Source organism: Rosa rugosa, chromosome 1, assembly GCF_958449725.1.
Source record: "Rosa rugosa chromosome 1, drRosRugo1.1, whole genome shotgun sequence".
Classification (NCBI taxonomy): Eukaryota; Viridiplantae; Streptophyta; class Magnoliopsida; order Rosales; family Rosaceae; genus Rosa; species Rosa rugosa.
Window position 1 is genome coordinate 66,287,076 of NC_084820.1, and position 14,755 is coordinate 66,301,830.

The window sequence follows — 14,755 nt, forward strand, 5'->3', positions numbered from 1 at the left end:
TGACAATATTTTTATCCTTGTGATCATTTTGAAATATGATGGTGTTTATATGCAGGTTATAGAGTATATACAGTTTTTACATGAGAAATGAGAAGATAAATTTGTATGAGGGTTCGTACCAAGGATGGAATCCAGAGCCAACGAAGTTGATCCCCTGGGTAAAATTCTAATGCATGATGTGTGTGTTGTCTTTGTACTCGTGCTATAGTGTTGGAATCTTCATCACTTTTCCATTGCATGTCAGTTTCAAAGGTGTCACTTTACACCTCAATGTGTAAGTACCCTATTTGGAAATACAAGACACGAGTCTGTTTAGTGAATTTATTGATGTTTAGATATGCTTATGATCAACATGTGGCATTAGAAGGATTGAACGAATGAGTTGTGTTTATGCTCTGTAACTCTACTGAACGTCTGTAACGGAAAAAACAACTTTTTAAGGATTTTAAGAGGTTATTTCTGATTTTAAGAATTAGTATGTGCTCTTTATGTTTTAGGTGTGTAAATAGAGGCATTATGCCCTCTCATGCCTAGATAAACAGAAACTAGAACAACAGCACAAAATGTTCTCTGGCTGTTTAGATGAATATATGACTTGCAACTGTTACATAGTCTATAGTTTGTCCAGTGAAAACTTACTGACCTCCGATTTGCTTTCCACAGAAAAGTCGTCATAGGCCTGGAGAAAATTTTGCAGATCACTCTCAAGTCATGAACAATGGTTCTGGTCAGGAGAATAATGTTGTTGCCTCCCCTGCTATGCTCACCAATGCACAAAACTCAGTGGAATCTGACTTGGACTCTGCTGCTGTATACAAAGCACTAGATCACATTCGTGGACTAGCTACTCCATCCGTTCCTAATATGAACCAGCAAAACATCTTTGACCCTATTGAGAGCATTGGAGCTCCCACGCAACCATTGCAAGAATCTAATACTGATGTTGAGAACATGGCTTCTCAATCCCAATACCAATTGTGGCCGGGTATTACATCAACAACTGTTGCAGACAGTAAAATTAATAGGCAGGACGAAAATAAATCGGTTAGCATCTCAAGTGCCTACTCTCAAGGGTGAGTTTTTTCTTGATAACTTCATCATAATCATAATGGCTGCCCATATTTACTCTTAAGCTTGTTTGCTACCATGTTTGATGAAATGGCCATAACAACTACATGCATGCTGATAGACCTACTATATAGATTATGTGCTAGTGTCATTAGTAAGTTTCCCTAAGTGATTTTCTATGGTAAGTGTGCAAAGTTTTGAGTTGTCACTTCAGAAATATTGCTGGTTGAGACTAGGAATAAGCATAAGTCCCAAAAATTCTGTAGATGGGTTTTCATAAGGTTAAGTTATATGCTTATGGGTAGGACTGAAAATTCCATACATACAGACTAATTTAAAAGTTAAAACCTAGGCTATCCAGTACTGTGCTAATAATGAAAAATTTTCCCAGACTTGAGGATGGTACTGCATGTTACTATTACTTTATAGATTCGTGTCATTAAATGATTCAATTAGCATATGTGCTCTTTACGGAGTTGGGTTTTTGTTGATCAGGGTATTGAATAATCTGACCCTATCACTGCGATCCTCTGGTGTGGATTTGTCCCAGGCCAGCATCAATGTTGAACTTGATGTTGGAAATCGAGCAGACGGTGGCCTGAAATCAATGGCATCTAGTTCACAGGTTCTGTTAGAATCTTTAACCACTCTACTTGAGCCCATTTTCAGTGTGACTGCTGAATCTGCTGCGCTTTTTAGAATATTGTTGAACTGCATGTTTCTAAAGTCCTGATTTTTCAATCCTGTTCCATTGCTTTTTGTCTGCCCAGGCTCATCTCAGACAATGCTTGAACAATCAAATGATGATGCATTCTCAAGTAAGCAGCTATAACGAGAACTTTGAACAAGCTCATAAGCGGTTCAGAACAGGAGAAAGCTAGTCTCCAGTTTTTCCTAGTGTTCTTTGCTTTTTGGAGGGTAGGAGCTCTTGGGCGGGTCATTTTTATAAGGTCATGACCCACAGACAACTAGGTCCGGGTCAATTGTACATGTTTGTGCTCCTTGTGCATGGGTTTTTCCTAGATAGATGCCTCAGATATTCATTTGTTTGTACTTCTGTTTTTTGATTTAACAATGACTTGTTACCATCATTTGGATTTTGGTTTCTATACATATATATATATATGTACTCTTACTGTAGAGCAAATTCCACACACCATTCAACTCAATTGCTCTTCTTTGCTTTTGTTGGGCCTTTTGGTCCCCATATATCCAAAAAAAAAAAAAAAAATTCCACTCCATACCATTCAACTCAATTGCTCTTCACATTGTATCTTGTTGCACAAAGAGTTCCAATACTTCAACCTACTAGTAAATTATTTTCACATTTTACTCTAATTTCGGGAGGTGGGATACACTTTAACACAGTTTTTTAACTGACGTGTCAATTTGTAGAGCTCAGTTTAACATTGGTTAATGTCTGACATAGATTAAAGCACTTTGATCAAATGAGAATTACTTATGTCAAAAATGTTTGGTTTTCAGTAAGCTTGATATTTCTCACAAAGAGTCTTCTGTGGACCTTGGTCCACCTGCATCAATGCATATTTCTGACGCGTGAGCAACACACACGCTACTAATCTAATTGTGGCCCACCTGCACCTTAGTCCATAATAGAATTTCCGTATTTCTCATACAATAAGATCTAGAAAACACATTTCCATCCAAGAATGATATGATTTTAGCAATAGTCAATGACACATGGTAAAACTTCATATATGCTTGTGGAATCTTCCCTCAAATCTCAACCCTCATGATAAAGCTGAAACCATTTATCATACAATTAAAACATGACAAAAATGGATCTGTCTAAGCTTCTCACCAACTCTAGTTCTAATATAATGGAGTGAGGAGTGGGGACTTCGAATCTTTCAGTCTCTCTCTCTATCTCTCTCACCTTTTTGGAACTTGTTGTGTGCTGCGAAAGCTACGCCTAAAGTTCAAGAATGGCCGCCACCACCATCGTCTTTAGTGGAACACTACTAGTAGAAACACTACAAGCGGCTCTCCATATATTATGACTATCGAACTAGAAGACCTAGAATGCTAATTTCTTAGTGGACGGTGGCTTCTTGGATCACACACCAAGTTTTTCTTTCTTGGATCCTTCATTGATAATATTGCCATCACTTCTTCAACCACCACTGGTTGTTCTTAATTATCTGAATTCTTATCTCTTTGTGCTTTTGGTGCTTATGATGAGGAATAATTTATAGTACGGGGGCCACTAATTTTAGGTTCGTATCAGTATGTATGGGCTATTCTTTATTCAGAATAGAGGAAAGCATGGAGCTGGTATACCATGACGCTTTTGGTACATAGTTTATATAATGGTGTAACTAAACATTCGGGTACATTACAAGTTATGGTCTAAGACTTTAACTACTTAGAAATTATGGACATGGAATGATAGGGATCGTTTCTGAAATCCGGTCGACTAATCCAACATTGGAAACTGGATTCAATCGAGTATAATACATGAGATCAGTGGCGGATCCAGAAAAGTTTCTTAGGTAAGGCAAGATTCAAGGCAAACAAGAAAAATCCAGCCTAGGTAAGGCAAGATTCATCTGGTTTTGCCCTTTTTCTGCTATGTTTTAGGTAGCTTCCTTCAGCCAACATATATAAATCAAGGTAAACAAGAAAAACTCAGTCTGGGCAAGTGCCCAAGCTGGCCTATATGTGGCTCCACCCCTGCATGAGATTAAGTTCAGGAGTGTCAGAGTGGGTAGTTGTCCCTTCAGAGTTATTTGTAGCAGTTCCAAGTGTTTGTTACTATGAACAGGAGACGGTGAGGGAGTAAGGCAGAATATGGGTTAAGGAAAAGTGTTCGAGAAATTCTCTTAAAGAGATTAGCCTAATGCGGGGTTAAATTGGCAAACAAGGCATATATAGCATGTTGTTTATTCATCGCATCTTATGAAAAAGAAAATTTGTTGAATCCGCCGCTAGTCGGCTTATGTTGAGAAGTGATTGCATCACGGTGCTTGACCCAATTAAATGGAATAGTTGATTAGTTTAGGCATGCCTAATTCATGTAATAAAATCTGACATAAAACTAATATCCAGAAACCTAATCATGCTTATCAGCTTTTCAAAGCTGGCCCATTACAAAGCATCATTCAGATGATATGATCATGATTAGTTTGCCATTACCAGATTCATTCAAAGATAAAGCAGCAGTATGAATATATTAGTTGTTGCAAAAATTGATGCACATGGGAGATTATGAGAGGCCAACTATATTTCCTTTATTTACAGTAAGCTTATTTTTGGACTTAATTAATCAAAGACTTTATAAATAATGCTTTGAAGTTTATCATATTCACCTCCAACCCAATTTTGTATTTACATAGCCCAATCCCTTTCTGTAATTAGATCACATCATGAAGCAATCACTGGCTGTATAAATTCTCATGACAAAGTGCAGGAGCTGTAAAAACCATGACTTTGGCATGAATGGGATCATGTTGTTCTCAATGGCTCATCTAACAGTTGCAAACATTCATGTGGATTTGAGTAGAAGTAATCTTCTTCTTTTGGTTTATCAACAATAGAAACTCGTTTTTTCGGGCTCCCCATCCGATCAGCATGAGCTTCCTTCACAATGGAAGAGAACTCATCCCAGCTCAATGATCCACTAGTAAACTGATCTATCAAACCAATGAGAAACCTTCTGTCTAGTAAAATAGTCTTTTTGAAACCTAAGAACCTGAAATTTGAAAAATGCCAAGAAGATTATGTACTATGTCAGATAAGAGCACATATGATACACAACATTCTGTAGAAAATGTATTACCTGCGATGGCCTTCAACAACTTTGGCCATGTTTCCATCGTATGTGGGAACGAAAATGTCACTCTCCAGAGACACAAGGTAGTCCAATGCTGCCATTTGAGAAGAGTGGTTTGGGAAGAACCTCAATTCCGAAGGCTCGAGCAGCGTCTCTTTCCTGACCTGCTCCATAAAGAGAAGCAAATTGTTATGCGAGAGCGAGAGCCCTATGTATAGTTGTTGGAAAAGTTGCTTCTGCTTCATTAATTCTACTTACCACATTAGGAAAAGCAGCTTTCAAACCTTCCATTCTTCGATCTCCACCGTATATGTCTCCGGCAGCAATATAAATCTGAACATTGTGATCTATACCTAATGCAACCAATACCAGAGCAGTTTCCTCTGGTGTTAGAGGGCACAAGCCTTCTACCCTTTTCATTTCAGAATCAATGTCTTTTTCCTTCCACAATGGATTAGCATATCTAAACAATGTCCAAAAGATACCATAATTATAAGTAAAAGTAGTAAAAATGTAACTGATGAAGATAAAAGATGGGTAATTTACCTCATTGTGTTGAGTTCTTCCACCTCATCATTGGTGCAACCATGGCTGCAGCCAGAGAATGCCAACATGTCCATTTCATATCTGAGATGAAGCACCAGAAAAGGGCCTTTTTCTCTCAAAATTCTGACAAGCTTTCGACCGGTTTCCTCTATCTGGGAAGTAAATCTCAGACCATGGAAATTGACTCTGCATCTCAACTTCTGAATCTCAAGAGGTAGCCCATTGTTAGCCACTCGAGCATCGGTTTTGTTCAAATGCACTACTTTATACTTTCGCACCAGCGGTAGGATCTGTTCACAGAAACCTCCATAAATCAGTGAGAGCTGTCATAAACTCAAAATTAAAAATGATGATGAGTCAGATGCCTCTTTACCTGATGAATGTAGTAGGAAATGTTGGACCAACTAACAGGTGGCAATGAGTATACTGCTCTCTTGTTGAGCTTTGGGGGCAGTTTCTTTAGTATCCGAACCTCATCTCTCAATGATCTAATGAAATGATTAACATCGAAAATGTCTTGAAACTCACTGCACAACAAGAAGCTTAGAAACTAAGGATCATTCTTATCCTCAATAAGATCATACACAATGAGAACATTCATAGACCAATTAACCTCACCTCGCAGCCCAAAATGAGTTCTTATCCAGCTCTGGAACGATAAGAGTCACATTCAAATATCTGGCAATTGCAACCATATCACAAATCTACACCAAATTCAGAAAATGAGGAAATTAACATGGTGGAGACAGAAAACAGAATTGCATTATTAAAACATATCCATAATCAAGTAGCTAGAAACTCACCGCTGCTCGCATTTGATTCAATCCTCCATTGCAAGAAACCATTAGATACCCATTATTCTTGTAAACCCCTGAAACAAAAGTAACTTAGAAGTCAGAACTATAACTTCTCAAAGAAAAATGATCAAAAATAAAGATGAACCAGATTGAAACTCACTCTTTGGTGGGAAATCTGGGATTGGAAGCTTCGGCAATTCAGAAGCAACATGCAAATCTAACTGATTACAAGGAGGCCAAACCTTGAACACTCTTGGCCCTCTAATCAACCAAATCCCAATCAACTGAACCGCAGAGGCCCAAACCAAAGCTGTCACAATTGCCCTCATGATCAACAACCATGAGTTCATCTTGAAAATTGAGTTCTTCAATTTCTCAACATTACTCAAAACCCTGTATCCCATCTTCCACTCTGTTCTGTAATCACACCTCTCAAAGTCCCCTGCTTTGCACATTGTGAGTGACTAAAACAAAGGCCCTTCTCTTTTAGAAACCAAACTCTTCAATGTCAACAACAGCATTCAAAGTCAGCGACTCTTGAAGCTCTGAGTCTTATGCCATATATGAATAGGAAAAGGTGATTAACACGTAGAGACGAAACACCTCGGAAGAATAAAAAAGATTAAAGCCTTCTTGATTCTGATGAAAAAGCTGGCACTAAAATAATCACAACACAGTTCTCAGATACAAGTCCAACCCCAACCTTGTCAGCTTGTCACCATGTATGAAGGCTGCACAAGCTTCACAGATCAATACCCAGAAAGAGAAAAAAAAATAGTAAAACTCAAATCTTTGAAACTGAAATCAACCCAAGAATCACTTGGTGTTTTTTTCCTGTAGAAATGTGGATGGAAAAGACAGAGAATCAGGGTCCTGTAGATTCAGAGAGAGATTGAAACAGGAAAAAGGCTGCACTCAAGGCCTAAATGTGTCAGCATTTATAAGGAAAAACAGAATGGAAGGAAATTACTCAAATTATAATACTGTAGAGCATTAACTTACTTGAGGGATAACAGCATCTATAAACAGCAGAGTTTAATGGTAATAGAGGATAAGAAGATGTCAAATAAAAGTTACCTAAAGTTTGGATATTAGCAAATTGGATTTTTGGAATTTTAATTAACCAGAATCTGGGTCCAAGTCATCATTGGTTGTGAAATCCAAATCAGAATCAGGATAATATATTGGAACTTGGAAGCATGTATTACAAAATAATTTCATAGATGTTCATATTTAACCATAATAGTACTAATTTATGAAAAACAGTACTTTTGTATTTGTATAAGATGAAGATAAAATAGTACTAGAGAAATGTATCAAAAATGTAATACTAGGTTACCCTTTGGGTGAAAGGTCAGTGCAGTTCTTAATTTGGGTTCTTTTTGTTGAGGTTAGTGACAGGGACACATAATCAATAATTAATTTTGGTCTAATTTAGTGGTTGCAATGTTTGCATTGTGATTTTATTGCTCAGCATTCCATTATAAATTGAAGGGGAAAGCCTAGTTTAGTGGTTATAGACTTGTACTGCCTACCCTCAATTGCTGTCCCATCACACCAGCTCAAGTTTTACTTATTATGGAAATTAATTGAGTTTCAGCAACACTCATTAATCTAAAGCAACATAAAAAATGGAGGAATTCAAGGTTTTTCTTTGCTTTATTTCCTATTTGGCAAAGGGAAAGATGGTTGCAGATTTGCAGTGATTTCTGGTTTGATGCAGTTACAAAAGGGACGAAGTAGCCAATGCCTTGTTCTAATTTCTTTCGAGTCTGTGATCACTGACTACGTCAGTGTGCTCATGTTTATCGGATTCTTGTACATGCAGTTTTGGAGTTTCCAATTGTGACAAATGCCCCGTGATTTTATGAGTCCATTGTTGACAGAACAACTTGAGAGTCTCGGATATCTTGGTCTCTCCAATAAGAAATTGCAATAGAGATAAACAACCATTAAAGTCATCGAGATCAAGGATCTTTTGGCCTGCCAAATGATAGATGAATCAATTGTAGGGTCATTTTGAGAAAATTAGGATGCTCTCACCACGACTTGCAAAGTTTGCAAGTAAAAATGGTCCAATTCTTGCAAGTCTGTTCAAATAATCGAAATTAACTCGACTACAATGATTAATTATCGCTTTAGTTTCCAACTTTCCATATCAGTTGAAAGGGAAATTCAAAACTATAATACTAATATTAAGCTACTACTTTATGTTCATGTTCATCACTTTTGCCTTGCCAAAAGTTAAGCGGCGCCTCCATATGAGTCTTGAGCAAACAATAATAAACTCCCACCATGGAATTAGCATATTATAAAGGGTCCTCCTCCCTTTTTCACAAGCACCTATAGTTTAGTCACGGAATGAGAGGCTGAAAGCTACCCCATACGAGGGTTTAGTCCGTGCTCGTCACATTGTGCTTATTGCTTGCTCCGAAATAGTCATGCTCACTCAAGCTATGATGTGGCTATTACATTCTAATCCAAGTCATGGTCTTCTTCATCAAGCATACACAAGTAATTAGGTAAATTGTCATAGCAATAATTCCCAGAATGTAATTGACATAATATATAATGAAACAAAGAGATAGGCACCAATAGTGGTCATTTCAGGTGTAGTGGTCATTTCTCTTTTAAAGAATTTTCATATCTTTAAGACTTTCATAACTTGAGGCACCAATAGTTTTCATTAGCTTTGGTTATGATTGTCAATCGTATTCCAAAAATCATCGGTTTCGATTTTGGTTTCAGTTTCAGTTTCACAAAAAAAAAAAAAAAAAAAAAAAAAAAAAAGAGGTCCATAGACAAGTATATGGGTTGATAGAGAGAGGCCCTAGTTTAGACCAAAGAAGCAAACGGCCCAACTAGATTTCGCGGGTCGGGTCTCCAACCAAACTATTTCTACGTGGCATCGCCTTAATGAGAGTCCTGAGTTTTACTGTGCTCCTCATCACACCGAATACCCCTAACCATTATAAACCCTAAACCCCTCAATCTGCCGCTTCTCTAATCCTCGAGATCTCTTCTCTCCAATTCGCTTTTCTGGTTAGTAAATTTTGTTCATTTCTCACAATTTCTGTTACCCAATTCCAACATTTGCTTAATTTCTAGGTTAATTCCTCACAATTTTCATCTTCTCTGTTTCAGTTACCGGGAAATTTTTCCGATTCTAGGGTTTTGGAGCAACCATGAGGAAGCTCAAGTACCATGAGAAGAAGCTGTTGAAGAAAGTCGACTTCTTGTCATGGAAGAGAGAAGGAGGTCACAGAGAGGCCACGGTTATGCAACGTTACTACGTCACAGGCCGCGACGATTACAAAAAGTAATTAACTTTCTCTAATTTACTTGCTTAAATTTCATGGCAGTGTTTTTTTTTTTTGTTTCGTTGGCCGTTTCAATTTTCGAAGAACTACTTTGTTTAATTTGATCACAAATTGAAATTTTGTAACAGGTATTCGAGTGTGTGCAGGACGACTCAGAAGATGGTGAACATGCTGAAGCAGATGAACCCGAACGACCCGAGTCGGATTGAATTGACTGATAAGCTATTGGAAAAACTGTGAGTTTTTTTTTTTTTTTTTTTTTTTTTTTTTTTTTTTTTTTTCTGTTGTAATGAGGTTATGTTGCAATGCATTTGTTTGTTGAGCACTATACCGGAAATGTGTTTCTGTATGTATTATTGTAGAGGGTAATATTGATATCGAAATTGAGGAATTTGACTCGGTTTCAAGTGTTTTCATTTTTGTGCATATAAAGAGACTTGTTTGGGTTCTAAGTACTGATAACCTAAATATTGCATTAGCTATGCAGCATACTGGTACTTACTGTAGCTATCGTGAAAGCTTTGTATGTTGTTCACTTCTAATATACAACGTAGAATTGCAGTGGTTCTGATTAGAGTTAGGTTCATATCCATATGCTAGATTACAAACAGCCCCAACTTCATGAATGTCAATGCAGCATTAATTATGAATCTAATCATATACAATTGTATCCAAGAATCCCTCCATGGTTTACAATGCAGTATTGGTTGTGTAATAATCATAAGCTATGAGGTTTTAAAATCTAGGTCTAAAGTAATTGCTTATAAATCTATATGCAACTGTCTTTTCTAGATATTATGTTGGAATGATATGAATCAGATGTGCATTTACACAAAGAAGATAGAAAAGCAATGTTGTGTTTCACCTGGACATGGCTAAGGTAATACATCAATAGAACGTAGTGCCAGTAGCTATGCTGGCCATTCTTTAGAGTCAAGCTATTTGTATTACAGTCACTAATCCGAGTCAGTAGTGAGTATAAGTTTAGTAAGAGGATTCAATATTTCCTTGGTTCGTTAAGTAGTGATTCATAGTTAAAAGGGTTTATGTTGATGGCAGGTACAATATTGGTGTGATACCGACCAGGCAGAGCTTGAAAGAGTGTGAAAAATTATCGGTGTCATCCTTCTGCAGGTAATCAATTGCTCTTTCACATGGCTTCCCTTCCTTACCTTTGAAGAGAAAATGTCATAGTGATTCTTATGAAACTTCTGTTCTTTTTTTTTCTTGTTTATAAAATGAGTGATTCTTATGTAACTTTTCACAACACAAGTTGGTAACAAAACTAAAAAAATAGAAACAGAGTAGTTTTATCCTGATGGTTTCCATACAAGGGGGACAGTCCCATTTTCTTTAAATTTGGAGATAGATCGACTCTCTTGTTAACTTACTGACCGAGTTCTGTGTGTGTATGTAGACGAAGGCTTTCAACTGTTTTGGTGCGATTGAAGTTTGCTGAGCACCTGAAGGAGGCTGTCACATATATTGAGCAAGGGCATATCAGAGTGGGTCCAGAGACTGTTACTGACCCGGCATTTCTTGTGACAAGGAATATGGAAGACTTCATTACATGGGTGGATTCATCCAAGATCAAGAGAAAGGTTATGCAGTACAATGACAAGCTAGATGATTATGATATTATGAACTGAAGAGATCACTGGTAGTGGAAACTTGTGGTTCCCATGGCCCCCTTTTGTTGGTACACGAAAAGAAAGAACTTCTTATATACTGCCACTGTATCCTCGCCTTTTATTGAATGGAGTTTGAATTACTCATAACTTTTTTTTTGTCTCCTGACATTTGGAGAACTCAAGTAACTATTCCTTTAGTTGCGCCTTTGTGACTTGATCCAATGATAGCTAGGTGATAATTTTTTTTTGGTAGTTTAGGGCGTGAGCCAATTACATTTAAGTTCACCTGATTTAGGATTGACGCAGGGAAAAAAAAAAAACACTAGATAAATCATACATAAAAAGTTGATGAGATTATGAACGGGAAGATTTTCAAGAAATAAGGGTCATTGACATAATTCTCTTGGGATTGCATGCCTAAATATGTCAACACCATTTTATCTCACCACTAATAATAAAACGTGATTATTTAGAGCTTCTTCAAGTGATTGACCTTAAAAATTTAGACCCGATTTTTTTTTAATGATTTTCTCAAGTTTTCGATTTTGAAAGCTCATTAGAAAAAAACCAAGTCAAAATTTTTGTGGTTCGTGAGTATTAGGATTGCTTAAATAATCATGATTCGATAATGAGAATATTTTGGTGGGAAAATAAGCACGAGCGATTTTATCAAAAAATCGTGTGCTATAGTCCCCCAATTTTGAGTGAAATTCATGGTTTTGGACAAAAGAATTCTTTTCAGATAAAGTTCCAGGGTTGATTGCTACTACATTGGAATGACAGACAACATTGTTCGATGTGCTTAGTCTCGCTAAATAAGTTATAATAATTTTTTTGGAGCCCCAAAATTAGCAATTAATGTTTAACAAGTTAACATGCATAAAAATCAATGTGACTAGTAGATAAGGAGGCTCCTGTTTTTCCGGAGCGAAACCGAAACCTTCTAGGTTTCGGGTAGCAGCGCGACGGCACTCCAATTCCGTCTGCAGCAGGGCGCTTCGGCGTTGCAAGTGATTGAAGGTCGGGGCTTCACCTCCTTCGTGTGTTTTCGGAGGTGGTTTGGCCTAAAGAGAAAGCCGAAGTTTCATTTCTTCGGGATTGTAAACGCAACCGGTTTTGTTCTGGGGCGGCTTCAGGGTCGACGAGGAGGAGGCAGCGTCAGGCTCTTTGGGTCTAGAGGAGGAGCATGGTGGGAGACGTCCGCTAGAGACTGGTTTCGGGCTGCCGGATTAGGCTCTTGGTTCGTGTTTCCAGGGCCAGACAATTGCAGCGTGCAGATTTGGTGGGCAGTGAGATGGTTGCTACGTACGGCCCCCTGCCTGGGGAGGCCACCGGATTGACGAGGCGATGGTGGACGGCCTCTTGGAAGCTCCAGATTCGGTCGGCGGGGGGTTGGGAATGTAGGGTTTGGGCAGTTTGGGCCTCTGCCTTCATGGGCTGCAGAGATGCAGTCTTTGTGAATTGGGCCTAATTTGCCCAATTCCCCTATTTTTCTCACTCTCAGTCGGGTTTGGGCTTCTTGGGGGTGGTCTGTCCTGCTCTTTGTCCTACACCTGTTCCTAGCATGTTGCCGTGGGTGTGTTGAATGTTGCGATGTACACCAAGAGGGTCTTAGGCGTCAAGATTTTCATGACATCGGTTCCATGTTAAGGGGTTTATTAGGGGTTTTCTTAAAATTTTGCTCTTTTTTTTTTTTCAGCAGTTTCTTTAGGACTTTAGTTTTTAATTTGGATTTAGTACTCTTCATGAGCTTGCGTTGTAATATGAGGGGTGTTCTGTACCCTTCATGCTTGACCGAGTGAGGTCGTATGATTTATCATCAATGAATTAGTCTTCCGTTTGTCCTAAAAAAAAAAAAAAAAAATTAACATGCATAAAAAGCCAATTACACAATAAAAAGTGCGAACCAAAGAGTCCACAAAAGCCCTAGCTAGAATACCTCCCACTCTCCCAGGTTTCTTTCATTGTCTTTTAAGCCGCCTTATAACTAAACATTTTTTTTTTTTAAGAAGAATTAGTACACCTTATAAATACAAGGAGTGAGCTAACGAAAGCCCTAACCGCGCCAAAGCCAATAATCTCCACGCACCGCTGCAAGTGAGTTTAATTAGCCAAATCAGGGATTGAGAATGGCCGCCGTTGAAAGGGAGGAGGAGGAGGTTAACACCCTTCAGCAGCAGTTTCGTTTTCTGCCGGACAAGGACAAGGTTTCCTCCGATCATAACTTTAGATGTCATATACTTTTTAACTGCCTCTACTCATTTTGAATGTTATGCATTCATGTGTTGGAAAATGGGTATCCTTTCACTTTGACGAGGACATTGAGCCGTCTAGGAATAGTACATGAACTTGAATTGGCTTTTTAAAGAGGGGATTGAAAATTCTTTATGCTTAACTATCTGCAGACTGCAGTATTGTTTTCCTGCTTGGATCAGGAAAACTTTAGTATATATATAGCCTTTACATCTGCAGTTGATTTTTTTTTATTTAGTCTAACTCTATGATTAATTAGTATGTGATTATACCGCATGTTTTAAACATTTGACAATATAGCCTGCAACACAAGTAACATGTATCCGTACTTGCATCAAATCTAAATAGTGTTTCTGAATTAAGATCCATATAATCAATCGTGACCTGCACTTGGCTTTTTACATGGAGTTCTTGCCAGTAATTTTTTTTCCCATTTGGTATAATTATATAAATTGACAAGGATTTTGTGCATACAGGATTGCTATCTGGTATATATTCTCACTGAGAAGCGCCAATCTACAGCAATTGTTTTTGCTCGTTCACCAGATGTATGCAGATTGGCTTTAATGCTCCAATATCTTGGCATAAGGGCTATCCCAATTACTGGACATATGGGAGAGGTATACTACATTTAGTTAACTGGAAGTTCTTGTGGGTTATTTTTTATTGGTATTCTGGAGTTCATCTAACCTAGCTTGTATTATTTTTCTGGCAGTCGCAAAGACTTCTTGCCTCAAGTATATTCAAAGCTGGACAGTTTAATGTACTTATCTGCACGGATGTGGCAATTAGAGATTTGGATATTCCATCAGTCGATATTATTATTAAGGGAAAATGATCATTTACCCAATTTTTGGGTCATTTAACCCCATTTACCCAAACAGTCTAAGAGATTCCCCACTTAATCAACAGTTTTCATTTTTAAACCCCAATTACCCAATCTTTTCCTCACGTGCCTGTTTTATCCAAATTTGCTGACCCTTTTGCCCCTCTATAACTGAAACGCTTTCAAATTGTAACAGAAACGTGATTTAGGGAGCGAAGCTCTCCGATTTTAGAGAGAGAGAGAGAGAATCGGCCGGGATTGTAGAGAGAGAAGCTCCCTGGTTTTTGATAGTGGAGCTGTATCATTTTAGAGAGGGAGAGAGAGAGAGAGAGAGGAGCCGTGCGATTTCAAATTCTGGAGAGAGAAGCTCCCTGGTTCCGGTGTGCGAAGCTCTCCGGCGATTTCAGTGTGGGAAGCTCTCCGGCGATTTGTATTTAGAGCTGGTGGTAGAGGATTTGCGAAGCCTAGAGAGAGAATATCTGCTGCTATTTTCAAATGGAGCGAGGTCGAGATGCTCTGTG

At 38.1% G+C, this 14,755-nt stretch overlaps 3 protein-coding genes across 4 annotated transcripts; 2 read left to right on the forward strand and 1 right to left on the reverse strand.

Moving 5' to 3' along the window:
* Positions 1–10: 10 nt before the first annotated feature.
* Positions 11–2,237, forward strand: LOC133745237 (transcription factor BIM2-like). Of its 2 annotated transcripts, none has more exons than XM_062173285.1 (4): positions 11–158; positions 664–1,073; positions 1,564–1,693; positions 1,839–2,237. In XM_062173285.1, the coding sequence occupies exons 1-4, from the start codon at positions 81–83 to the stop codon at positions 1,947–1,949; spliced, it is 729 nt and encodes a 242-aa protein (XP_062029269.1). In that variant the 5' UTR covers positions 11–80; the 3' UTR covers positions 1,950–2,237. The 2 variants fall into 2 exon arrangements, with proteins under 2 accessions (XP_062029269.1, XP_062029274.1); XM_062173290.1 differs by having other exon boundaries at positions 134–274.
* Positions 2,238–4,289: 2,052 nt separating this feature from the next.
* Positions 4,290–7,132, reverse strand: LOC133745248 (rhamnogalacturonan I rhamnosyltransferase 1-like). Its single transcript, XM_062173305.1, has 8 exons — positions 6,365–7,132; positions 6,211–6,278; positions 6,026–6,111; positions 5,781–5,934; positions 5,408–5,697; positions 5,120–5,324; positions 4,868–5,025; positions 4,290–4,780 (listed from the first exon to the last, which is right to left on the reverse strand). The coding sequence occupies exons 1-8, from the start codon at positions 6,657–6,659 to the stop codon at positions 4,534–4,536; spliced, it is 1,503 nt and encodes a 500-aa protein (XP_062029289.1). The 5' UTR covers positions 6,660–7,132; the 3' UTR covers positions 4,290–4,533.
* A 1,982-nt stretch (positions 7,133–9,114) lies between these two features.
* LOC133745253 (uncharacterized) lies at positions 9,115–11,360 on the forward strand. Its single transcript, XM_062173314.1, has 5 exons — positions 9,115–9,246; positions 9,349–9,523; positions 9,653–9,760; positions 10,584–10,658; positions 10,942–11,360. The coding sequence occupies exons 2-5, from the start codon at positions 9,390–9,392 to the stop codon at positions 11,171–11,173; spliced, it is 549 nt and encodes a 182-aa protein (XP_062029298.1). The 5' UTR covers positions 9,115–9,246; positions 9,349–9,389; the 3' UTR covers positions 11,174–11,360.
* The last annotated feature ends 3,395 nt before the right edge of the window (positions 11,361–14,755 follow it).

Coding starts and splice junctions, on each gene's coding strand:
- LOC133745237 (XM_062173285.1), top strand. CDS start 81: ATGAGAAATGAGAAGATAAATTTGTATGAGGGTTCGTACCAAGGATGG. Junction 159..663: donor CAACGAAGTTGATCCCCTGG/GTAAAATTCTAA, acceptor TGCTTTCCACAG/AAAAGTCGTCATAGGCCTGG. Junction 1,694..1,838: donor CAATGGCATCTAGTTCACAG/GTTCTGTTAGAA, acceptor TTGTCTGCCCAG/GCTCATCTCAGACAATGCTT.
- LOC133745253 (XM_062173314.1), top strand. CDS start 9,390: ATGAGGAAGCTCAAGTACCATGAGAAGAAGCTGTTGAAGAAAGTCGAC. Junction 9,761..10,583: donor GATAAGCTATTGGAAAAACT/GTGAGTTTTTTT, acceptor TGTTGATGGCAG/GTACAATATTGGTGTGATAC. Junction 10,659..10,941: donor TCGGTGTCATCCTTCTGCAG/GTAATCAATTGC, acceptor GTGTGTATGTAG/ACGAAGGCTTTCAACTGTTT.
- LOC133745248 (XM_062173305.1), bottom strand. CDS start 6,659: ATGTGCAAAGCAGGGGACTTTGAGAGGTGTGATTACAGAACAGAGTGG. Junction 6,279..6,364: donor CCCAGATTTCCCACCAAAGA/GTGAGTTTCAAT, acceptor CTTTTGTTTCAG/GGGTTTACAAGAATAATGGG. Junction 5,325..5,407: donor GAAGAACTCAACACAATGAG/GTAAATTACCCA, acceptor GACATTGTTTAG/ATATGCTAATCCATTGTGGA.